This window comes from Azolla caroliniana, unplaced genomic scaffold, assembly GCF_043228905.1.
Source record: "Azolla caroliniana isolate FFs.n. ecotype wild unplaced genomic scaffold, voAzoCaro1.0.p SCAF_21, whole genome shotgun sequence".
NCBI classification, from domain to species: domain Eukaryota; kingdom Viridiplantae; phylum Streptophyta; class Polypodiopsida; order Salviniales; family Salviniaceae; genus Azolla; species Azolla caroliniana.
Genome location: NW_028230456.1, coordinates 831,387 through 856,557, shown reverse-complemented (window position 1 = coordinate 856,557; position 25,171 = coordinate 831,387). Strand labels below are relative to the sequence as shown.

Sequence of the window (25,171 nt, the reverse complement as noted above, 5' to 3'; positions counted from 1 at the left end):
AATTTCAGCTTTGAACATTTATCAATAGCATTAATATCTAGCATCATAAACATGTTAAAAAGATTTTACAAAGTTATGTGAACCTGAAATCTAATGTTACATCATTCTGCATTGATTATACAATATTTAAGGGATTAGAAACTTTTTCAATACATCCATACACACACCATATGTATATTGATATGTGTAAGAGGTTCTACTTTAGAATTTCAATCAAAATTTACACCTCAACGAGAAGAGATGACACCCATGAGGAGGTATTCTTGAAGGCAAGCTATCACCCAATATTGCAGTCTCTTCATTGCTCCAAACTTCATGACCGCTACAATGATAACTGAAACTAGTTGTCGCAATGATGTTTCCCATTCCGATGACTTCCTCACTTCCTTCTTGCTTCCTCTCGGGCATAATTTCAGCCAGGGGCAAATCAATATCAACAAATTGCTCTCCAAGGTTAAATATGGCAATATAGAACTCTCCTGACTCACATACAAAGAGGAACACTTTTCAAACCATATAGGTGGTCAATCTTTCATGATAATTAGCAACTCAGCAAATAATACCATTAAGGATTTGGTGCTAAGTATTAATCGATGATTGGAAGTTTTTATATCTTTTATGGAACCCTCCTACAAGTATGTATATGTTTTACGACAATCATAATTATAGGAGAAAAGCATTTTTAACAAACTTCAATACCTTGTTGTCCACGTGCCCTCCAGACTCGGATATTGATGCTTTCTCTGGGCTCTGCATTCCATATAGTAGAAGCTTTTTGAGTAATAGATTAGGAAATAAATACTTCTGCCAGTGATAAAAGAAAATGGCTTGTTTGAGATTTGGCCTCACATCCTACCAGTTGTATTATACATGGATTTCACTCCATCCACAACAGCACAAAGTCTGGTTGCATCACTCACAAGCTTTCCATCAGATCTTACGTGCCAAATCTGTCAGAATACATTGATCAAAGAGCTGAGCAAAAACATTTCACTCATATAACCCAGATCCATGAGTCTTTCAACTGTTGGTATGATCAAAGAGCTGAGCAAAAACATTTCACTCATATAACCCAGATCCATGTGTCTTTCAACTGTTGGTAAATAGACTTCAAGAGGAAAAACCTGATTCCTATGCTCCAAACATTGAGAAAACCTATAAGCCGCATTCGCTCCAGCATCCATGCAGCTTTTTTGCCCATTCTCATAAACTAATGCCTGGCCGGAAACCTTTGTGTATAGACTCAATGCTGGTTTTACAAAATACCTATATAGAAGAACCACATGTCCACAATTAATGATTTTTTTTTTCGAGTCTTACAAAACATATGCGATATACTAAATCATAAAGAAACACATTGCTGAGGAAGTTGTAGATAATGGTTTCCAATAATGACATCCGTCAGATAATACATTTATCTAATTGCAGAAAGACACATTACTGAGAAAGCATAGGCAGTGGTTTCCAATGTACACATCCATCTACTTGTGCATGTGTCCAACATAGCTTGCTCCTCTTCTCTGATGAAGCACTATGTTCCAATCTCCACATGGTTTCTTCTGCGATTTTACAATCGAGAAGTTCCACAAATGGAACCAAATTTCTTCTTAAATTTGGTACCTCTACCTGACATGTCATTGTTACAGAAAAAAAGTTAACCGTGTTCATTATATATATGACGTAATGTAATATAATATATATGTATATATTTAATATCTATGCCTTACCTCCATGTTATCCAAACTGTTTGCATTGATTTCAAGGACGACTGGGTTGGTGATTAAGTTGAGAGTCACATTATCTAAATTGATCATATCTCCTCCAAACATTAGAGGAGATTTTGCCATCGCCCAAAGAGTCAGCTGCTCAGATTGGGTTCATCATTTTGTAATGATATGTAACATAAAGGTTTATAACAAATATACTAGCTTAGCGCACCTGAGTTCTCTGCTCATCAGGGTTAAGAAATGAGAGTCTGTTTGGGCCATGATTTGCACCTGTATGAAAACCTTTAGTCTAGAGCCTGACACAATTTCTATCAATAAGAACATTTATGATACGGACGTGAGCTGGAAGAAACCTGGATCTGTGAGATACCCTATGGGAAGCATATCCAAGTCTGGCCATGAAAACCCAAGCAAACTTGTTGCACCTATGAAGCCTGCAGCAGCAAAGTCCCTAACAGTACATAAAAAGTCTTTGTTGGAGAATATTTCATACTCATTTTGAAAGGCACCAATCTTTCAAATGTCTCATGTGCTCCTGGTGGTTCCATGACAGAATGTAAACAGTTTTTCTCTTTTAAAGAGGACAAAAATTGTTTGAATATGGAGAAAGTTACCACACCTTGCAACATCAAAATGGGAGCGCAAATCATTCCATGAGTCCCAATCATCACCTGTGATTCTGTACATGTTCACTAGACCATATGTGAGGGAGGCCATGGATGGATTTGCTTGAACACCAGGTGAGATAGAATAAAGCATAGGCCGTCCTGTTGCTATTATAGCCTGTATCATTTAGCAATAAATAAACAGTTAAATTTAATATAGAAAATGGCATCTACATGTATATGCATATTATACATTGTTGCACTGTCACGAGACCTGAGATACAGTTTTGATCTCCTCGACCCTGAGGTCATTGACTCCAAATACACAATCATGTTTCACTGTAGTCACCCAAAAGGATTAACTACGAGAATTTTTGTCTATTAAGCAGTCTAGGCAATAGATGCATTAGCATAAGCATGATCAGAGAACTCAGAAGACATACCAAAGTCAACCCCCCATGATGCATATAGATCATATAGAGACTGTATAAAAGCTTTTCCCCCTTCAGTAACCTCATCAACACTCATGAAGCATTGCGGCATCCAAGAGCAGCGCTGGCTTTCTAGGGCTATATCTCTTGCTCTCCATGTTTGATTCTGATGTGGAATAGAAAAATGAAATTTTAACTTTTGCTCCATAGTCTGACTGATAGTGTGTGAAAATTCTCAGGGAATGTGTCATTACCAGTATTCCAAAGATGGGCGTGTTTTCTAAGACAGCTTGTGTACTTATCCCTCTCATGACATGTATGCCAAATTTGAGGCCCATGGAATGGACTTGATCAGCTATAGGTTTGAATCCATTGCCACCAGTGGACGAAGGCCATCTGACAGGGTCAGGAATTGGTCTGCCCCATTCATCGATTACATCATACCCACTCGCTGTGACCGATGCCCCGTCTTCCTTTTTCCTATACCAGAGGAAGTCCACAACAACATACTGGTGCATTGAAAGCAGTTAGATGTATCCATGTAATACATTCAGGAAAATTATCAGGAGACGTATGCAAAAGAGCTGAGGTATTGTTGCAATCTTTTGACGAGTTGAATAACACCGGGAAATTTTAGTTTAGTCATATATATGAGACCTTGTATAATGCAAATGCAATAAAGAGGAGACATATGGAAAAACGTAAGAGTGATATTATAGAATTGCACTTACTGGGATGTTGTGTTGAACACAGATGATGTGTGCACGAAAATGTTTCAAAATATGTGTATATGCATTATTATTACTTGTGAGCCTATGCATTAATGTATTTTATATATATATATATCATGGTTTCTCACCTCATAGCCAAATGGTAGAAGCTTTTGGGCTACGAGCTCTGCATTCTGGAGAAACTCCTCTTCTGAAATAACCCATGAGTATGAATCATACGAATTCCAACCTCTTGGGGGAGTGGCAGAAGAAGCTTGGAGTTGGCTGGTGTGTGCATTTGCAAGGATGCAGAAACTACTCAAAAACAAAAAAGTTCAAAAAATTTGAGGTAGGGACTGTACATATAGACAGCTAATCCAGGAAAATACGAGGGGAAAACAAAAGTCAGAAATTGAAGAGAATTGAAACTAAGAACACATAACACTAAAATAATATATACGTACGTCAGTAAGTGAGCATATACTTAACATGACATACTAAAGTAAAAATATTTGAAGCCCATGGTAAGGTTTAAAAAACTTTATTGTGTTCAATCATGAAGTTTCAAATTTGAATATAAACACTCAAATGTTTTCTGATGAATCTAAAGAGAGAGAAAATAAAGGAGGATTTGATTGACTCCCCAAGAAAGAGGCAGCGATTTTGAAGAGATAATAACTTAGACTAATTATCTATAGTAACTGTTAATAGGTATTTCTGTAAGTTTCATTTTTGCCCTAAACAAATGGGCTGTACTTTTATGCTTACAAGCCAAATTATTATCACGCTAATCAAACTACAAATGCAAGAATGTAGAATTCATTTAAGCTAGCATTTACTAAAAACATAATTTGAATTGAAGTTCAAATGCAAGAGAAGAGCATTCTTTAATGCTAGGGTTTCATAATTAAACGACAATTTAAAGTACGAATGCAAGGGCAGAGCAATCGTTTAATCAAGAGTTTCATAATCAAAAGAGAAAGCATACAACCACATACAAGAGTTTCATTTAAAAAAACGAAGGATTAATAGTCACAAAGTCAAAGGAAAGCACAAATGCAAGAGCAGAGCATTCTTTTCGTTTAAGCTAGGGTTTCATACAAAAAGCTATGCAAGGAATTGCTTAGAAACATTCACAATTTGACGATTGAGTCAGGGAAACTGATGCAATTACACGCATTCTTGGAAGAAAAGCAATATTTTGTGAACAGATATTTTAAAAAGGAAGAACAATAATGAAGTAGAATATGCTTACATGAACCCAAAAATGACGAGAAAAAAGGAAGCTTGTGACATTTTGCAAATTCGATAATGCTGAAAACCTTATCCCTAATTCTGGAAATAAGAACCAAGGCCCTGACCTTAATTCTGAGAACCCAAATCCAATTCCTAATACTGAAACCCAAACCAAAACCCTAATTCTGTTGATGATCGGGTCCATGAGTAATATAATTATGTGTGTGTCTATATATATATATATATATAGAGAGAGAGAGAGAGAGAGAGAGAGAGGTATATATCTTATATGCATCCAAATCCAAATCAAACCAATCGATAGATAGTTTTTCTATCATTCCTTCTTTGGAAAGAAAAGAAAGATCATGTCATTTCCTTTTCCTTTTCTTCCCATTTTTTAACCCTTTATTATATAACATTCTCTTTCTGTTTTGCATCATCAAGAAATTGTTGGATAACCTTGCTTTGGCCACTATAATGACTTCATATATCTCATTCTTATTGCTCCTCCATTTACTTTCAATAAAGATCCAGGTGCTTGTACATCATAATAATAATAATATAAATGACTAGCTAAACATCTGTAATTCTTTCCTTCATTCCATTCTATTCCATTGGTAGCAAGCATGCACGCACACCCACATCCGTGTCCGTGCGCATAGTTTTAAGTTCTTCTTGTCCCACCCTTCTCATGTATCCCTTATGTATACATATCTATCCATATTCTCGCTGCATTGACCCTACATCATCGTGCCCACACATACAATGCCTTTCTCTATTTATCTAAGGGCATGATTTGCTACATCAATTGTATATAATCATGCGCACACCTCTTATCTTTTATATTATGTTCATATATACATGTGGTTGTGTGGTTGTGTGATTGTTGCCAATTCTATGACAATACCTTTGTCTCTTGGTCAATTTTGTTGTGATTTCCTATTCTTTAACTCTTTTTCCACCATTGAAACCAAGTCATTTTACGATTATATCTTTTCCCTCCTATGTCATTTTGGTCTTTTTGCTAAGTTTTTTTGTGTTAATCCAAGTTCAGTCCTCTCCATGGGCAGATCGCATTTTGGTTTCTATGGTTGCTAGAAAGTCTACCTTACATGAAGCAAGAATAGTATATCACTTATGTGGTTGTCATGGAAGTGATATTATTCATATGAATCACCTTTTTTAAGCAACATAATTTGGGCTTTATACTCAATCATAATAGTTTTTATAATCATTAAAATTCTCACATATACACCCACACTCTACCCTCATCCAATATGGAACAAGTTTAGGAACAAAATATCCATATGGTAACTTAACTTCTCTAGGGAACCTTTATTTAGGCTTTATGCATATGTAAAGACTATTTGCACACACGCTTTGAAACATGCAAGTGCACCATGTATAATACAATGTCGTATCACTTATCAAATCAAGAAGTAGAGAGAGGTTCAAACATTTCCACAACAATGGATAGAATTGCAATACTGCCTTCACTTAATTTGGAGACTTGATTTAGTCACTCTTCCAAAAGACAATAATGTAAATGAAAAACAATCATTTAATTGCTTTTCTCCAGGTGGTCTTCTTAACAATATAGACAGATTTGTCAATAAGCTTGTGCTTGTTGAGAAAGATCATCATAAATAACCATGGATGATTGTTTATGATGGGTTGTTTTGTCTTGAACAAATCCATAGTTGGGATGAAAGAGGGTTACCCCTGATGCAATGGAGAATTGGGTAAGTTGATTAATCTTCTATATTACAATAATCATAACCTGATAAATATGATTTTGCGAATGAATATTCAAGGACGAAAACAACTGATCTATTCATAATTAGGAAGAATATTCCAAAACCCATGAGCATTGTGGAGTCATGTTTATTGACTCTCATGTTTCTATCTATCTTTCTTTGTGAGTCTTTGTTGAAGATGGCTATGTTTTCTCTCAGTGTGTGTTTCTATCTTGAAATATGGTGAAAAATGCTACCAAATCCTCAATTTTGCACACAAGCTTGACTGTTGATGAGCCCAAGAAAAAAGCTGACACATGCAGGTTAACCATTGAGGTGGTTTCAAATCTCATTACATGGCGTTTTTTTCTCCATGTCAATTTGTGTTGAAGCAGAGAGTACCTGTGTGGGCTATAAACAAAATAAATAACAATTTTTATTTTGTTCTCCAGCAACTACACATTCCCATGACTGGTGAATCCTGCCCTTGATACAAATGATGCCTCGTGGTTCTATGTATATGAATCCTTAGCCTATACAAACGAAGAGTGGATTGCAACAACAGTGCCCCAATCATTTATTTTATGAGCCTTGCATATTAGTCACAACACTGAGACATTTACAGATGTAACATGTCAAATTTAGGACGTTTTAACACTTGCAAAAGAAGACTATTCACATGTACCTCGCAAACCTAAATCTGATTGAGGTACAAATTTTGTGATCATAAAACACATGAGTTTTTCAATACATAGTCCTCAATGTTGGTAATGTGTCAAATGTTCCTTGTTTTTCCTGGTAAAAGAACATTTCAGATCAGAAAACAAAATCTCTTTAATCCATGCATGATCACACAAAAAGAAAAAGTTGAGTTCTTTAGGGATTACCTATAGCAACTTGTTCCAAATTTGCATAATGGCTTTTCTTGATCCTTTTGCTTGATTTTCTTCTTCTTATCCTCCTGCTTGATGTCGTCATCTTCATCTTCTTCACCATTCTCTTCATCTTCAGACAATTCTTCTTCTGTTTCTTCTTCTTCTTCTTCTTCTTCCTCCTCTTCCTCCTCTTCTTCTTTATCATCTGACGCTTCTTCTTTGTCTTCATCCTCATCAACAATAAAGCCACCTAAAGTCTTGTCATCATCCACATCAACATGAGCAACCGATTTCTTTGATGAAGCCAGTTCATGTGACCGGAGATTCTGTTTTGTGCCCCACTTGGACTTCTTAACATTCAAAATAACTGTCTTTTCATCTTGATCTTCTCCTGTCCATTCATCATCTTGTTCATGTTTAATCTTTTTCCTACTAGATGTATACTGCCTCCAAAGGTTATTTTCCTCCTCCTCATCATCATCATTATCATCACTGTTGTCTTCTTCATTTTCCTCCCTAGTAAACATCTTTTGCATGGGTGCAATCCACATGTTCCTTGCACTCAACTTTTTCTTATATTGTTTGAATTCTGAACCTTCCACCAGAAACCCAAACTCTAAAAGAAGACATTGCACGTATCACTAAGAAGTTTAAGAAGAAATTGTTAATTAAATGCTTAGCTTCAGATATCACATGATTAATATGGACTAATTTCCAAAAACATATGAAATTTCCACTTTATGCTTCTGCGTATCAGACCATGTACAGTAAATTTGAGACCTTTTGGAGCTTTGATTAATGCCCTCCCTTGTGGCAAAAAATCTGAATCTTACTTTTTAGTTTTTTGATTATATGCCTACTTTATAAACATGTCATAGCCTATCAGACTGTATGTGATGCAAAAGGTTTGAATGTTTTCGGAACTTTGATCAATACAATCCATACTTAAGCAAAATAACTTATGAGCCTACCTTTTACAGGATCGATGTTCTCTACAGTAATTGGGTTGTAATCTGATTCTTGAGGTTCATCGTGGAATTCATCATTAAGAGCTGACAATTCCCCTGTTCCTCTTAACCGCAGCATATGCAAATCGGATTGAGATTTCTCTTCTTGTTTCTCTTGTCGTTCGTATCCTCTCTTTTTCCTCCGTGCTATCGCCCGAGCTAGAGCTTCTTCCTCATCATCATCACCAGTTGGATCCCTCTTGGAACCCCTGGCCTCCTCTCCGTGTTTCAGAATGCTCCAATCATGATCAAATTTGGAATTCTGACCATACTCGGTCTCATCCTCTTGAGTCTGACTTCTGCATTCACGCAGCAAGTCATGGTTCAATCGATCTTCTTTGTCACCGCCACCTTTTGTATGCAGCTCATCATCATCTACCATAAGTTTCTCTTTGAATCTAGGGTTAGGTTCTACAATACCCTGTGATCCTCTCCGAACAGTTAAGAACAATGGGTGCACTAGTGACAACGAGATTTTATCTCCCGGTCCTAATTTAAGCATTTCCCCTTTTCGGAGCAAAATCATGCCATTGTCACTGTTGTTCTGACGTGTAGGGATGATGCATACAGGGTTTTCACCTTGGACCTTCACCAAAAGCTCTTTATCATTCTCAGCTAGATCTTGGTTGCTCCGCAGCTTTTCTAGTTGGAGCAATACATGGTGTTTGGAAACACTTCGATCCTCACCACCATCTCCTTTCTCCTTCTCCTTCTTCTTCTTCGCAATTCCATTCCCATATCTTCTTCCCAATTCTTTCTTGCACTCCTCTGGGATGAAGACCACAACACCACCATCTTCTGCCACTAGCTCCATCTCTTAACCAACAAAAGAAAAGGGAAGAAGGAGAAGGAGAAGAACCACTATGTTACATACCTTGATTTCTACGAGTTGCTTCTTTCAGAGCAACGTCAAGGTAAGTGCAACAAATCGCCCTCTGCATACACCCTCTGAAGTATAGACACTTCAGACATGTAAGGGCAACAAATCTCCCTCTTCATACATCCTCTGAAGCATATACATGTATGGTAGGTTCTCATCTATATGAAGACATGGCAATAGCAAGGTAAGGGCAACAAATCTCCTTCTTCATACACCCTCTTGAAGTATATACATATTGATACATATATGTATGTATGTATGTATGTATGTATGTATGTATGTATGGTAGTTTCTCATGTGTATGAAGATTCTTCATGGCAATAGCAGGCTAATACAATAAGTATACTTACTACATACATTTAATCCCCTTGTTACTCAGTGTCCTCCTCTAACCCCGAATCACAGGTTTCGCCTCCGATGGACCGCATGCACGAACGATGAACTTTGTGCGACATAGATGGACTCTAAACATTCTTGACCTTGAATCGTGACCTTTGTCCAGGGTTCATGGAGTATGGACTCTCTCTCTCTCTCTCTCTCTCTCTCTCTCTCTCTCTCTCTCTCTCTCTCTCTCTCTCTCTCTCTCTCTCTCTCTCTCTCTCTCTCTCTCTCTCTTCATGAATAATGAACTTTGCCCAAGATAGAATGGACTCCGAGCATTTTGGTCATGAGCAATCATCACTGATCGAGTGTGAAACACTTCGATCACCAAAGTTTGTCTTGTATGGAGTGCAAGGAAGCACTTGCGCATTCCTTGATCATCCAAAAAGCTTTAAATTTTGAGCATTTGGATATTTTACAATAAAATAATTCTTATGGAGTGTTCGTTCCAACTATGAATCATACTGATCAGAGTGAGTTACAAAACGACAAGCACCTACACTAAGTTTCCTAGAGAAATTTGTTTCACTCAACATTGCTCCTTCGATAGTCTTTAGGTGTAGCGTCATCTATTTGATATTGTCATTTTGTTTCAAAAAGGCGTGTACTCTAGCCATCTCCATCCCTCTTTTTTATTTCATCTTTTGGATACATTGATTTCCCGCCATTTGTTTGAACTTAGATGAACTTAGAAAACATGATTTTACATTGATTGAGGTATATAAAAAGACAAAGGCGTACTTTACCAATTTTCTTTTTGTGACCACACCTCTTCCTTTGTTTTTGGGGTTACACTTTGCATTTGTATCTCTTTTGAAAAAATATATGGAATATTCCCACCTCATCTATGGACACAAGTGTTTATGATCTATGCCATTCAACAATTTTCCAAATGTGGGCTAATATTACACTTGCACAAAGATACGATCAGCCTCTCATAAACAAAAGATATAATGACATTCATCCCAATTATCAAAATTGATGTGTCCCTTTAAAAAAGTGGATTAGGCATGACATCATTAACAATGTAATGCCCAATGTTTGCATGGATGCAATCAAACCTTGCAATTTGACAAGGCTTTGATCAATGCAAACACATTCTCGCATGTATTATGTGGCCATGAGTGGTTCATAATGCTCAATTTGGTGCACGATCCTCATCACATCTTGTATCAGTGCAAACGTTCATTTGCTCCTGATTTGGATATAATCAAAATTTAACTTGTAATCATTGATGGTAGAAAGGTGATTTACTTACATTCAGCCTACTCTTCACTACTTAGCTAGGGTGATTGAGTCTATAATAACTCAAACATGATGTCATGTTGAAGTTCATACCATTCAAAATTTCAACAACACTCCCTCTTACAAGTCCATTCTTGAGATAAAATTGTCAACTAAGAAGACATTGTTATTATTGAATAGAAAGTATGCCTATTCACACTTGTATAAGCATTGCTTGTGATGCAATGAGGATATGTTTTCATCTTCATTTTGAAGCAATGAAATTGTTGAATACAAACACAGTGTTCCTAATGAAATCAAAGCATGTTTTTTCGATCTTTGACATATCATTGGTCTTTGGGATCTTCACACAAAACTAGTGATTGACTAGTCTTTAGTGTTAAAAGATTATGTTTACTAAGTGAGCACAAGGGTTTAAATCTCTCTTGTTGTTTTGTGTGTGTTTATATGTATGTCTCTCTCTCTCTCTTATGTGCATGAATGATTTAACATTTTTGCCAACATATTTAATATTAGTAAAGGTAAGCCCAATAATGTTGTAACTATGACATGTCACAACATGTGCATCAAGAGCTAGAAGGTTCAATATTTTGGAGATGAACTATCCCTACATACATTTCTCTCTTTAGTGAGATTCTCAAACATTTTATTAACTTATGAAAACATGAACGTGATTTGACTTTGTTCGTCATTTCATTGTTCCACATATGATATCATTCTCTATCGTTAACCTGGTGACCTCAAATCAACACATGAAGAAGAATGGATTACGACGGCACTATTTTTATGCTCCAAAAATAATGAGAAATAAAATGGAAAGAAATATAGGCCCTCAATAGAATCATCCAACCTTTGATTGAACTAGATAGCACGAAATAAAGAACAAAGAAGAAATCTTGTTGCCTCATGAAACTTCAATCATGCATTAAATTACTTCAATATTACAGTTTGAATTACGAACTATAATTACATTAAGATTGTAATGATGGCAAACCACATCTTTATTCTCAGACTTGTACTAGCTATCTACTTTGAACTACATGCATGATTTGATAAAGTTCCCAAGTAAGTTGGATATTGACAAATAATGAGATATTTAGTGCACCATACAAGTAGGTCGACTTGAAACTGCACAAACACAATTGCGCAAATTGATAGAAGTCTATTAATACGAATGATTTCATATTGCTATTTCTTGTCCTTTTCCTTCTCAATTCACAATGATAATCCTCAAGAGGAAAGTGGACATGATGATGCCTTGACTTATTAAGGAGATTACATTTTCATTTACAATAGGTTTTGCTTATGAATTTGATTGCATCATAAACAACATCAAGATATAAGTTGCTCAAATTTGAATTTGTGCCCTTTGTTTCATTGATCCAATACAAAGGGAAACAAATGATATAGAGCCAAGAATGTTCTCATTTGAAAGGAGATAGTGCTACACACATTTGAAAGGAGATTACTTGAAAAGCAAAATGATTCTAAACCTTAAATAATGACAAGGTGATGGCATTCATCACATGTGGAGCACAATGACACCTTACCTCTTGTATCTTAATGTTGAGACAAAACATCGTTCCCAAACAATGTTGCAAACTTTTGCCTATTACTACTTGAGAAGCAAAATAACCCTAAACCCTAAACGATGATAAATCGAAGGCATTCATCACATGTAGAGCACAGGGACAGACACACTATTTGTATCTTAATGTAGTGATTCCAAAACATGTAAGAGAAATGAGAGGAACCCCTTTGTTTAAGGCATAATACAAAGAAAAAGTAATTTATCTACTCTTTTATTCCTCCACATTGATGAATTGCATTTTAGAATGAAGAGAGGTTGCAATGCCATAGAAAATGTATAAGATGTGATTATAGCATAGTTGTAAGGCTAGAATATAAAACTTCCGTAGTCTAAAATCATTACAATAACAATATTAACCAACACTTATAATTACCTTTGAGATCATTTGACATCAGACACATTAGTAGTAAAACTAGCAGTTCCTCGTACATCCTCTGTTTTATCACGTTAAAAAGGAAAGTAGGAAGGTAATTTAGTGGTCATCATGACTTGGGAGATGACGATTTAATAATGAATCGAAAACAGAGAACAAATCCTCATTCTCGGGCCCAAAAATTTCATGAACCTTCTTTAAGGTCTCCTGGCAACAAAATAAAAATAAGGTGTTTTAGCTAAGAGAAAAAGATAAAGTAGAGTTTACTTGAGGTGGAGGGCGGGGGACAGACATTCATATATTTATTCAAGGTCATAAGATTTGTTTGTTTTGGCTTAACTTGGGAAAAATTTGCTTATTTTTTTATCTATTTGTTCCTTCCTTTTGGCTCATGTGTTTTTCTACAATCTTCAACATCATGAACTTTCCTTTAGTATGACGAAAAAATAGGGGTCGAAAATGTCTTCTGACAATATAAAACATATTCCACTACTATGCACACAACTTTCAGTTTCTCACTGAATGTACAAGAAAAATTTAGGTTTGCATTACATGATATTCCTGGAGTCAACAACAAACCTCTCGTGTCTGACGATGCGCATTTAGCTCTTTCACATTTGCAAGAAAGTCATTGAATTGTTCATATGTTAGCCGATTCCTAAGAAAATACACAGCAAACGAAAAAACATTTTCAAAGAAAATTTAATAATACAATTAACACAAAAAAGAAAAGTTATTTTGGTTTTAACCACAATTGTTAATCAAGTGTCAATGTTTCCCGACCTTGCCTTGCGGAAGAATTCCTTCCCATCCACTCTAGGTGTTGTGGCTGCAATATTACATCATTCAAAGGTAAACCCTTAGTTTCATTCATCAAACCTTAAGTCTTTTTCATCATGACATTGTCATTATACTGTTACACATAGGTAGAAACAATACTTCTTATTACATCTCATTTGAACTTGTGGTTTTCCATGATAGATGATATAAAACAGAGGGATGTAAAAACATGTTTTAGCCTTCATAAGTTAACACATTTCAATGCTTAAAATAAATTCTGCCATGAGTTTATGTATTGTGCTAGTACCCATAGATTTAAGTCATAGTGAAACATTAACATTTGGAGAATGCAATATTTTTGATCGACTGATTCTCAATCCCATCCGCAACTCTTCGTCTGGAAGAAATATTGATAACTGCTCATAAGCGAGCAGGGGATTCCACACTAGAGTAATATTGATCACTCCATCAAACTTTGGCGTTTGTGCTCAGGCACAAATCCATGTCAACTCCTTTCCAGATTTCACCAACTCAACCCCAACCATCTACATAATAAACAAGTCTTCCTCCACTTTTGTTCTGTAGCTAACTTGTTCTCCAAGTTTTTGTGGATCCTGATGCCATTAAATTCAGCTGAATTCTTCAAGAACCTGTCATCTTGAAACTGTGTTTAATCGACGTCAACATCGAGTCCACTGTCCAATGGCGTACACCGTTCACTCTACAGCTAACTTGTTGTCCAAGTTTTGAATCCTCATATCATTTCAATTATACAAAATTCTCCAACCATTCATTGCCTTGGGACTTTGTTGGATCAGTGTCCGCATTCAATCAATCAGTTAACCATCATGATTGCAAAGACTTCCATATATTTTTCATTCTATATGCATGCATGCACATCCATTGTCTGCATTCTACTAGCTCTACTTTGTTGAATCAGTGCAGCATTCAATCTGTTAAGCCATCATGATTGCAATGGCTTCCATATTTTGCCTCCTACATACATGCTACATGCACATCTGTTGTCTGCATCCACTAGCTCTAAACAATGTGCAGTCTACCTTTCAGAGTCTAAACACGACTTCCAAATATAATCCAAAATCATGGCCATCTTGAACTTCTACAAATGTGTCATCCAGCTAAATTGAGCTTGTGTTTCAAACGCACTACTAGTTCTAGTGATGTTAACCCACCAATGCTTGTTGACACCATCTACTCCACTTGCCGAGCATGCATGATCATTCTCTTGATTATCATTTCCTCTACTCAAACCTCTTCTTCCGACTCTTGTCATGGTATGCATACAAAACCACTATCGCAGTGATATAATATTAAACTTCTAATAGAGAGGACATGTGCACGCCATGTTAAACTTCTACAACCACCCACTGACTACTGCCAATGGGTCTGTTGGCGCTTGTCAATGTGGCATATGGGACTAATTTGGCAAAGATTATTGAATAGTGTGGAGTGTGACATGCGGAGTCCCTTAATTAAAATATGCTTAAAACTTACAGAGCACAGATTAGATTTGGCAATAAAATCAGAAAAGAACCTGACTGCTGCCCGATGTGAGGAGGGGAATTTGGGGCTGTCGAATGATTGCTCGTTGGTAGAGAAACACTTCCAACTCCAACCGAATGCCACTTTGAGGACCCTTTCATTGACTTCCCCTTTGGAGATATTGCACCCGATCTTGTTACCTTTGGGGAAGAAGAAGTTCTTCTTGGTGAATCAACAGGCGGTGTAACATTGTGTGATGGCATAGGAAGCACCGAATTTTGGGTCCTGTTGCTTATAGAATCTATTAAATATATATAACATATAAATATATGCAGGCATATATATTAAAATTAAAATAATTTATATATATATAGGAATACAATATATATATATAGCAATAGGCCTACCTGTATCTAGGACCATTAATGCTGATGATTTTTCTGAACCATTTAGCTGCATATACACACATATAAACGATAATTACTTCGCTAAACAAATAAATAAAAAATAGCAAAATTTTAAACGATTTCGTTAATGCATGTCTCCGTGATTGTCATGGAGGAAACCAACTTACAGTTTGATTCTCTTCATCTTCTCGTAAAGAATGCATAAGTGTTCTCTTAAAGGCTTCCAACTTCAAAGTGAAAAAAGAAAAAGAAAAAGGAAACAGCATGATAAGCTAGATGAAAAAAATGTATTTTCTTTCTTTCTTTAAATATTGATGTAAACTATGTATATGTCTCTTCCATTGGATTATACATCTGTCAATACCTTTGCCACATCTTTGGTGAGCTTCTTTACTGTGGCTTCAAGGCTTTCCTTTTCTGCTGTGAGCTTCACCTGTTAACTCATCCCAAAGAAGAATATAAACCATTTCCAACCACAACCCTCTCACTCAAAAGGAAATGAATCCTCTTCAGTGTTCTATTTCCTTTGATCTAACCCTAACCCTAACCCTAACAAAACCCAAGTGAATCCTAGCATATTATTTCTTCCTTAACCTAACCCTAATGAACAACAAATTATTCCTAATGGAGTTTCCTTTCTTTTCCATGCCAAAAAAACCATGGCGTGAAAGGGGGGACCAACAAAACATACATAAGAGAAATGAATGGAGTGCCAAGGGAAAGGGAAAGGACTCGAGATTTTCCGCAATCTCTCGTTGGTTATGCACCTGATTCTCGAGAACCCCCGAAACCCTCCCATTGCTCTGCTCCAACGCAAGTTGCAGCTCGGACACCCGCCCCTCGAGGTGTGAAATCGTAATGTCCTTCTCCTCCAATTGCCTCGTTAAGTGTTTCACGCTGGAGTCCAAGGCCCCGACCCTCGACGTGATGGCCATGGATGTGATCTTTCGGGCAATCTCAAGCTGCTCGTAAGGATCCGCCGGAAGCACGGTCACAATTTCAGGTGGTAAATCCAAATCAGATGGAGTGCTCATCGTGCCTGTGGATGAGAAGAATCAACCAAACAATATAGAAACCATTGAATTTGAGAGTAATTAATTAGTGAGCTATATAAAGCGCAAAAACAAATGACACCAAAAAGTAGGGAGAATGTACTTATTTATATTAGCACCACCGTTTGGCAATTGATTAACACATACTTGAGATTAAATAGCTACATGGTGAACAATTGAAGCTTATTAGGGTATTTCATAAAAATATGCGTGCAAAAATGAATCATTAAATGGATGGGATGATTTATGTTGAGTTCACACAACATTCTTATGTATAGCAATCATGAAATGCATGGAGTGAGTGTGGCGATGAGACCAAGCATTGTATTATTGCATTATTTTTAGATGCTTACAATGGTATTGATTATTATAAATGAGATGTTTATATAGCAATCGATGAAATCATCAAATGGATGGAATGATGATCAAACATTATTTATGTGGCGTGCTCCTCTACCTTAGAAAGAGAATGATCGAGCAAAGAGCAAAGTGATGAAAACGGTGATTAATTTGAAATATTACATGCTATTTGCTAGAAATAGGTAGCGATAACGTGTTTCCTTCACAACACGAAGAAATGGGTAATGGAAATGCATTGGATAGTTATCATGTCTTATTGATGACCAAGCATATACGTATGTTATCTTTTTTATGTTCACAATTTCATTTCATTGGACGATAGAAGTCCTTCAAAAATGTGATCCATTTTGAATATGCAAATGCAAAAGGAAAATAAGAAAAAGAAAGCTCGCATGTATGAATTCTTTTAATAGAACAAATGCATGTCTATACGTAGTTTTGGATTGTGGTGCATGAACCCCCATCACAGAATGGTCCATTGCAATCTTCTATTGTTTTTCATCACATGGAAAAGTTAAAACCCAATGTCCAGTGTTGGACAAAGTAGGTAATGTTTTCGACCTAAAAGAACCAATTTGAAGGCCAAGTTTCGACGTGAGGTAAACAATAATAGAGCAAAACACAAATAAGAAACCCCTGACTTTTGGATATTTTATTGTTGTGTTGTATATAATTAACATTCTTTTATTAAAAATGGCTATTATGGTACCCAACCAACTATGATATTTCGGTGAAATGTTCATTACACTAAGAATGCAAATTAACAGCTAGTTATTATGGCAACAGTTAAGGGGTTTTATTGGTTTTTTACTAAATGAAAACACTTCTTTCCTTGGAAATCCAAAATTGATTGTCCCCGCATAGATGGACACATTTTGCAAGTTTTCTCTTTCAAATTATCTTATATATCATAGTGGCTTTGTTGCCATTTTTGTGATTGGTAAGGGTTGACTTGTGTACAAGGCAACGACCCGAATATCACTAGGGAAAATATTCGTTCATATCTTTAGAATCACCTCTCATGCTACAAGGATGTACCATGATACAAAAAACTATTTTGTCATCTCCATTGTAAATTGGCTTAATTTTTTTCCTCTTTTAAAAACATAAACTCGAGATGCATGCTTATCATTGATGCATTCCAAAACTAATTTAAAAGGTGTTTGTAAAATCTCAACATTACATGCACTATAGAAATGATGGGATGAATTGTGCTTGTAATGTTTGTGACACTAAGCATGACTTTTATAGGCCACATTTAGTGTGCTCATCCTTCTCATGGGCTAAGATTAGTTTCTTCAGTTTGTTGTTGAGGTAAATTGTCACTGAAATAACTAAAAGATTAGAGGCCATGGAATGGTTGAAATTTGAAATATTCCTCTCTTTAAAGAAAAAGTCTCAAGTTAAGAGAAGTCCAATATGTATTTACATGAATGAGAACGAGTTGACAAAATGATTATGATGTGATCAATTCTAACCTTACATTGGGCCATGTGACATGTGACTATTGAAGATAATGCAAGGAGTGGGGATATGATAAACCAATTGTCATGTTTCCTATATTTCATCATGTTTGTTCTAAAAGATGGTCGTTAATGAACATCCTTTTGAAATATGTAATATCATTTCCCTCAAAATAGTTTGGTGTGATTTCTTATTTTATCCTCATGGCCCTCACTCCACTCACTCATTTATTGTTTTATAAATATTTGCATTTCGTTGTTGAATATGTACATGTTGTCATAAGATTGGTATGTAAAAAGAATCCATAGAAAATTGTTTATGTGGAGAAACCACGTTTATATGATATTCCTGAACAATCCAAAATAGTCCCAAGAATGTGTGGACGAGTGCACAAGAAAGACAAGGTCTTCACCTAATACATGAACCCATCCTAACACCTAAGAAGTATATATGAGCTATGAATGTGAAGGCTTGGCATTAAAAATCCATAACAAAGCATTTGATGATGTGAAAAATAATCCAAATGTGCATAATTGAGAGATGAGGATGAAAACAATATCGAAAATGCACGATGGCATTGAGAGCTCAACAATATGTTAGGATCTCCAACCGGCCACAACCAGTTATGTCTAATACGTACGCGGGTGCAAAGGACAAAATCAACAATACACATATAGCAGAAAATAGAAGTACAGAGACACAAGTGTTTTTACATGGAAAACCCGAAAGGGAAAAACCATAGGGGTCCACTGCCCCGAGAAATAAATCACTAAATATAGAGAGAGAAATACAAGTAGACCTCGAGCTCGTCTTCATCTAATAGATAGCGCTAAAGTTACAACTCTCTCACTCCCTCTCTATCACTCAGTTGCAGAGGCAACTACACACACAATAACTACTTACACAACAACTTCTGCATTTCTAACTACTTGCCCTAAGTATATTTATACTCATATATAATCTGGGTTATTTTCAACTATGGCCCACTAAGGGCACATTTAGGCTATTTACAATTATAGCCCCTCCCGATTCGGCTAAAATCGAATCAATTATCAATCGATTGTTGATTTATCGGAAATTGATTTTCGGCCTTGGCTGAGTTTACCTGCCGATTCCATTCCATTTGGCTCGTGTTCTTCCCATCCGGAGGGACCTGTTTTCCCAACACAATCTACTTTCCAGTAATTGATGGACTCCAATGAGAATCATTAGTGGATATGTCATGGGCAATGTTAAGGGAACATTTAAGCAAAATCAACCCCAATAGTATGATCTTAGCCATTAGAACGTGAGAAGTTAGACCATAATAAAGAAATGAAAATCCATACGTGCCCGAGAGGAACTTGTGAAACCTACCTATGAACAATCATGTGTAAATATTCCCTTGTTCACGTTGACCCAATGTCACATTGTTGCCTTGCAAGTGTTCACATACTCGCCAATTCATGGTAATAAACGAGGTATTACAAACAAACCATTAGGTAACCTGGGTGCCTTCAATTCTAAACATGTTAACCTCGATGACATAACAATGTTTTTTACGTGGTTAACAATGAAACAAGTGCATGAACTTTAACACCCTTAGGGTTTTATTAACATATATATGTGTTCGAGAGTGTTTATTGTTAATGTGAACATAATCATAATAACAATGTTGAATAAATAGTAAACATACTATTAACAATAATACTAAACCGGTTTCAAGTTAGGTCAAATTTCAAATTTCAATCAAAATTTAGTTTCTTAAAATAAAAAAAATTGTAAAGATTTTTCCTAAAATGTCATAATTAGACTTCAAAATTAAAAGGTTGCTCAAAAAAAAATCCACGTGTCAATTGTAAATTGTTTAAACTTTAAACCACGATTTCAAATTGTTTAAACAAAAAATTGTTAAGTCGATAAAGATTCAAACTAAACCATTGGTCCCCAAACTAAACCCAGCTGTTTTAATCGCTATGCCATCCAAGTCCCCACCAACAATGATCACATCTGGTTAGCAACATTGACTTGCCCACAACAACGCATGAAAAACTCCTCAACTTCTGTAAATTTTACATAATTCTCGTTGATTATTGGCAACTTGATTATCCATCTAGTTGAATTGTTGACTAAGCCACAACATAGTTCCTCTAATATGTCGACATTGTACAACTTATCCCACTCCTCGCTTGTTTACATCCACCCATCGTTGGTTTGCATGTAACCTAAACGAGATTTTTAGGTAAAGAGTCAAGACATTCAACGACAACTTTTTAAAGAGTGTGTGCTTGAATCCATTACACGATTGTTAGTAGTCCAAGAGTGTTTTGTAACCACTCTTGCTTGATTCACAAATTACAAGGTAAACAACCATCTAACTATGCAACATATCCTCGCTATGGGATAAAACTTTGACTGAGAGGAAGATGTGCGTATGGTGGAACGCACATCCAAGCAACACATGGGTCTAGTTTTTAATAAGGAAAAAACGTTAACAAACTCTTTTCAAGAATGGATGATAGAGATCAATTGTCCCCTTGAGCATATTGTGCATTACCACAATATTTGTTTCATGGTTTGACCTCGTGGGCTTGTTGGCCCCAAATATATGTCATGGTCCTAGTGACGAGTATGCACACTAAGTTAGCATGGGCTTAGGGTCGGTTCAAGTTGAATGACTAGGTAAAAACAAATGTTTTTACGAGAACACAAATTTGAACATGCTTTGGAGTCAGGCAATAACGATCTTGAAGTCTCTAGTGGTGCAAATTACTAGTAGGAATCAACACCGATTATGTTTCAGCTTAACTGCTTTGGCCTTGTCCACACAAAACTGGTTTGGGAGTTTCCAAACCTGAAGAAAACCCGTTAGACAAGACGATTAAGCCCGCTAAACCGTTCGGAGGTTTGGAGGTTCCGCTCGGTTTTGACTTGAGCTCGGTTTGTGATGGCTCAAGCCGAACCAAACCGGTTTAAAATTGGTCCTTTTCGGCTTGAGCCATCCCAAACCGAGCTCAAACCGGTTAATGAAGCTCAAGCCTAAACCGAACCGAACCTCCTAACGGGTTAAAAACGGTTTAGAGATTCGGTTTAGCTTGAGCCGAGCCGCTGCCTGAGTAACTAGGCAAGACACACAAACTTAATCCCAATCAATGTGAAAGTAGTGAATAACTGAAAGAAGAAGAACTTGGAGACTGAAGAAAGAAAGAAAGAATGATGGAGTGAAACAGAGTATTATGTGCAAAACCTTCCCCAAGAAGGTGAGATATGCCCATGGCAGACCTTCTCAGAAATCGATGCACGGAGAAGACCAAAAGCCTCACTGCAAGTCCCCTGTTCCTTACTATGCCTTTCGTCTCAGAAGATGCGGAGAGTTAAAGGCACTCGGGGAAGGTAAACATGTGCATCGCCATATCAAGGAATGTGGTCTTTCCAGCCATGTCTACATCGGAAACTTGCTTGTTCAAATGTATGGTAAATGTGGTGCTTTAGCATATGCTGAATCCGCTTTCTCAGAAATTGAAGAACCGAACGTGTTTTCATATAGTTTGATGATAGCGGTATACATCCAAGAATGCCAAAATAGGAAAGCTTATCACCTCTCACATCAAATGCAGCAAGAAAATGTATTTATGGATAAGGTAACTCTCATCTCTCTTCTTTCAGCATGTTGTAGCTCAAGGTGGCTTCTTGTTGGGAAGAGAATACATGCTTGTATGATGTATTTGAGTTCTAATTTGGATGTTGTTATGTGTACTGCCCTCGTAAATATGTATGGAAAATGTGGTAATGTCGAGTGTTCTCGGCATGTGTTTGATGTAATCATGAATCGGAATGTTATCTCTTGGAATGCTATGATAACGGCTTATACACTTAATGGACATGGCTACGAGGCATTATGTATGTATGACCAAATGCTTGTAGAAGGGATGATACCAAATAATGTTACTTTGATATGTGTTATCGATGCATGTGCATGCCTTGGAGCGTTGTGCAAGGGAAAATCCGCCCATGCCTGTATTAAATTTGATGACTATGAACCCGATGTGGTTGTTGGGAATGCACTTATCAATTTGTATGGAAAATGTGGAGATATCATTGATGCTCAAAAAGTGTTTGGCCAAATGCAAACACATAATTTAAGTTCATGGAACACGATCATTTCAGCTCACGGGCAGCATGGAAATGGAGAGGCCACTCTTTTGCTTTTCGAAAGGATGTGCAAAGAGGGGGTTATACCTGACCAAATAACATATTTCGGCTTGTTATCAGCATGTAGTCATTCTGCTCTAATCGAAGAAGGTTGTTATTACTTCACTACAATGAGTAATAGCACTTGTGTTTCACCTACTGTTGAGCATTATAATTGTATTATAGACCTTTTAGGTCGAGCAGGGTGGTTAGATTATGTTGAAGTTATGATGAAATCTATGTCAGTGAGATCTGATTTGAAGTCATGGGTCACTTTGCTTGGTGCTTGCCGAATGCATTTTGATATGCCGAGAGCTGAGCGGATCGCAGAATACATGTTTAATAACTTGGATTCAGAATATCCAACTCCATATGTTCTTCTTGCAAACATTTATACTTCAGTTGGTATGCCGGAGAATGCTGCATTAATCAAGAGGAGAATGAAAGATAGAGGTTTCAACCTTACAGCCGATTTGAAGTTGTAGTTTTGAAAATTCAAGTGTAGGAGATTACAACATCAACAAAGTAGTCATCCAGACAAAGGCATTTGTTGGAGAACATCTTCTTACAAAGCTTCTACTAAATCCCAAATTAAAGCCTACATCCTAGACTGTAGCCGATCCTAGATCAGAAACCTTGAGATCATAACTTTAAACCCTCAAACTTAAAATCCTATATCCCAAATCTTAAACCATATATCCCATTTTGTAAATTTGAAATTATACACCCTAGAGCAAAGTCTCGGATGCTATATAGAAGAGCCTAAATCCTAGACCATAGACCATAGACACTTGACTGGAAACCTTGAATGTTAAATCCTTGACCCCCCGTGTGACACACACAATAGATTATGGATCCATAGACCTTGCTTGATTCATCCTTTACTTAACCATCTAATACCAGCTCAAGTGAGCAATATGGCTCCACAGACCTTGCTTGATTCATCCTTTACATAACCACCTAAAAGTAGCTCCAACGAGTAATATGGCTCCATGGACCTTGTTTGATTCATCCTTTACACACTGACCTAGTACCAACTCAAATGAGTAATATGGTTCCATGGACTAATATGGTAAATGATGGGAAAAAGGTCCTTCATATGATTATATTATGGATGTGGTATGAAACATGGTTTAAGCGAAGAAAACAATGCATAATGAGATCCAAGTCATTCAATTGATTGCTCCTAAAAACATATTGTATGTTTATTTATATAGTTTATATATTTACTCAATTATAAACAACTAATACTAATAAGTGCGAAGTGGAAACCCAAAATATTTGTCAATTTGCAACTTTTGCAGTAGCAATACATTCATGTTGACATGGTAAAAGGATTTATTTTCTACATTTGGAGTGGATCTTATAATACCTTTCCCTAACATTAAGATCGAGGTTTCCAAGGCTTCAAATGTAAGGTTATATAACATTGCTCATTAGCATTCTCTTAATAGTGTACTGGTAGTGGTCCTTTATGATATAAAGAACACCCTTGGTTAATATGTAGAAAGTTTAATGAGGTAGCAGACTTGATTGATAAGTTTACTGAAACTAGGTCGTTTTTATTAAAAGTCACCCACTTTAGCTATTTCCATGCTTCATCTTCAATTTTGTTTTCACTTGTGTCTAAGCTAAGGAAAAACAGCTTTTTTGGCTTGATCGGGGGTAGTTTTGATATTATGGAAAATATCATTGGCATAGATAATATTACCTTAGATACAAGGAGCATTTATGATATTCCACCTAAAAGAATCTAATGAGTGAATTACTTAAGAAAACCTAGTGTAAACCATCAAACACCATTATATTTTTGTTCTTGGATGCATTTATAAGGTGTCATTTGCAAAAAGAGACTCCTATTATGCCAATTGCGATTGAAATGTGATGATTTGGCATTATTGTTAGTGCTTTTAGTTTGTTTTTCTAGGACATAGATTTGCATATGTTTTTTGGATCATAATTCCTAATTGGTGTTTGCGAACAAAAGAATTGCCAAAATCAATGTGTTGCTATTTTATCAGAAAAAGTTATGACTTGAAAGCAATTGCACACGAATTTTCTTTTGCAATGGAGAGAGAATTGAGGAGTGGTTACAAAGGTTGCTCTTCAAGTGGTAAAATTGACGACAAAGATATCATTCAAGTGTCTTACATTACTCATTTAGTAGTGGTGATCCAGGGTTTGGGAGATTTACATGGAATTACTTCCTCATCTCAAAATGTCTCTTCAAAGTTCTTTCTAAACCCTATTGTGATTTATTATTATCATTCTGGTGGCATATTCTTTTAGCAACTTAGTGCACCATCCCATCCCATCTCACAGTCAATGTCGTACTTTGTTGATGTTGGTAAAAAAACAATATTTTAGTAGCCAACCTTGATAAAGTTAGTAGCTTTGACACTATTACATATGATCTTAGAGTTAGAAGTATGCTTGATGATGTTGGTCGAGAATCCATAGGAACAAGGATCATGCCTAATGATACTATACATGACGTGAGAGTCAAACCTAAGCTTATTGATGTTGGTTGGGAAACCAAAGAAACAAGGCGAACATGGTTTTTATCCAATCCACTAGTCAAGACATTGGACAAACAATTTTGAATATTGATCGTGTTCCTACGTAAACATTCCATTTG

The 25,171-nt window shown here is 36.3% G+C and overlaps 4 protein-coding genes across 7 annotated transcripts; 1 reads left to right on the top strand and 3 right to left on the bottom strand.

The window, feature by feature from the left end:
* Positions 1 to 91: 91 nt before the first annotated feature.
* Positions 92 to 5,208, bottom strand: LOC147850179 (Melibiase family protein). 3 transcript variants are annotated; one of them, XM_087336616.1, is made up of 14 exons: positions 4,729 to 5,199; positions 3,623 to 3,788; positions 3,018 to 3,272; positions 2,776 to 2,929; positions 2,607 to 2,671; positions 2,347 to 2,510; positions 2,081 to 2,178; positions 1,939 to 1,997; positions 1,728 to 1,862; positions 1,442 to 1,626; positions 1,125 to 1,266; positions 857 to 950; positions 700 to 750; positions 92 to 479 (listed from the first exon to the last, which is right to left on the bottom strand). In XM_087336616.1, the coding sequence occupies exons 1-14, from the start codon at positions 4,767 to 4,769 to the stop codon at positions 214 to 216; spliced, it is 1,875 nt and encodes a 624-aa protein (XP_087192742.1). In that variant the 5' UTR covers positions 4,770 to 5,199; the 3' UTR covers positions 92 to 213. The 3 variants fall into 3 exon arrangements, 2 of the variants coding, with proteins under 2 accessions (XP_087192742.1, XP_087192743.1); XM_087336617.1 differs by lacking the exon at positions 4,729 to 5,199 and having other exon boundaries at positions 3,018 to 3,243; positions 3,623 to 3,759; XR_015531690.1 differs by lacking the exon at positions 92 to 479 and having other exon boundaries at positions 699 to 750; positions 857 to 975; positions 4,729 to 5,208.
* Positions 5,209 to 7,069: 1,861 nt separating this feature from the next.
* LOC147850178 (uncharacterized) lies at positions 7,070 to 9,354 on the bottom strand. The gene is made up of 3 exons (XM_087336647.1): positions 8,292 to 9,354; positions 7,333 to 7,936; positions 7,070 to 7,240 (listed from the first exon to the last, which is right to left on the bottom strand). Exons 1-3 carry the CDS (start codon positions 9,139 to 9,141, stop codon positions 7,204 to 7,206), a joined length of 1,491 nt encoding a protein of 496 aa, XP_087192773.1. The 5' UTR covers positions 9,142 to 9,354; the 3' UTR covers positions 7,070 to 7,203.
* A 3,323-nt stretch (positions 9,355 to 12,677) lies between these two features.
* On the bottom strand, positions 12,678 to 17,127 carry LOC147850177 (uncharacterized protein At4g15545-like). Of its 2 annotated transcripts, none has more exons than XM_087336601.1 (10): positions 16,997 to 17,127; positions 16,255 to 16,526; positions 15,852 to 15,920; positions 15,655 to 15,714; positions 15,488 to 15,533; positions 15,133 to 15,381; positions 13,581 to 13,626; positions 13,377 to 13,455; positions 12,990 to 13,004; positions 12,678 to 12,858 (listed from the first exon to the last, which is right to left on the bottom strand). In XM_087336601.1, exons 2-10 carry the CDS (start codon positions 16,519 to 16,521, stop codon positions 12,763 to 12,765), a joined length of 927 nt encoding a protein of 308 aa, XP_087192727.1. In that variant the 5' UTR covers positions 16,522 to 16,526; positions 16,997 to 17,127; the 3' UTR covers positions 12,678 to 12,762. The 2 variants fall into 2 exon arrangements, with proteins under 2 accessions (XP_087192727.1, XP_087192728.1); XM_087336602.1 differs by having other exon boundaries at positions 17,062 to 17,123.
* A 4,418-nt stretch (positions 17,128 to 21,545) lies between these two features.
* LOC147850176 (putative pentatricopeptide repeat-containing protein At1g68930) lies at positions 21,546 to 23,045 on the top strand. Its single transcript, XM_087336237.1, has 2 exons — positions 21,546 to 21,983; positions 22,510 to 23,045. Exons 1-2 carry the CDS (start codon positions 21,579 to 21,581, stop codon positions 22,591 to 22,593), a joined length of 489 nt encoding a protein of 162 aa, XP_087192363.1. The 5' UTR covers positions 21,546 to 21,578; the 3' UTR covers positions 22,594 to 23,045.
* Positions 23,046 to 25,171: the final 2,126 nt, after the last annotated feature.

What these genes read in the sequence shown, in the direction of transcription:
- LOC147850179 (XM_087336616.1), bottom strand. Translation starts at nt 4,769, where the DNA reads ATGTCACAAGCTTCCTTTTTTCTCGTCATTTTTGGGTTCAT. An exon ending in AGATCAAAACTGTATCTCAG is followed by an intron (nt 2,511 to 2,606) that starts GTCTCGTGACAG and finishes TAAATGATACAG; the next exon opens with GCTATAATAGCAACAGGACG. An exon ending in CCACTGCCTATGCTTTCTCA is followed by an intron (nt 1,267 to 1,441) that starts GTAATGTGTCTT and finishes TCTTCTATATAG; the next exon opens with GTATTTTGTAAAACCAGCAT.
- LOC147850178 (XM_087336647.1), bottom strand. Translation starts at nt 9,141, where the DNA reads ATGGAGCTAGTGGCAGAAGATGGTGGTGTTGTGGTCTTCATCCCAGAG. An exon ending in GAACATCGATCCTGTAAAAG is followed by an intron (nt 7,937 to 8,291) that starts GTAGGCTCATAA and finishes GTCTTCTTTTAG; the next exon opens with AGTTTGGGTTTCTGGTGGAA. An exon ending in TTTGGAACAAGTTGCTATAG is followed by an intron (nt 7,241 to 7,332) that starts GTAATCCCTAAA and finishes TTCTTTTACCAG; the next exon opens with GAAAAACAAGGAACATTTGA.
- LOC147850177 (XM_087336601.1), bottom strand. Translation starts at nt 16,521, where the DNA reads ATGAGCACTCCATCTGATTTGGATTTACCACCTGAAATTGTGACCGTG. An exon ending in CGGGGGTTCTCGAGAATCAG is followed by an intron (nt 15,921 to 16,254) that starts GTGCATAACCAA and finishes ATGAGTTAACAG; the next exon opens with GTGAAGCTCACAGCAGAAAA. An exon ending in TCACCAAAGATGTGGCAAAG is followed by an intron (nt 15,715 to 15,851) that starts GTATTGACAGAT and finishes TTCACTTTGAAG; the next exon opens with TTGGAAGCCTTTAAGAGAAC.
- LOC147850176 (XM_087336237.1), top strand. Translation starts at nt 21,579, where the DNA reads ATGTGCAAAACCTTCCCCAAGAAGGTGAGATATGCCCATGGCAGACCT. An exon ending in AAAATGTATTTATGGATAAG is followed by an intron (nt 21,984 to 22,509) that starts GTAACTCTCATC and finishes CGATCATTTCAG; the next exon opens with CTCACGGGCAGCATGGAAAT.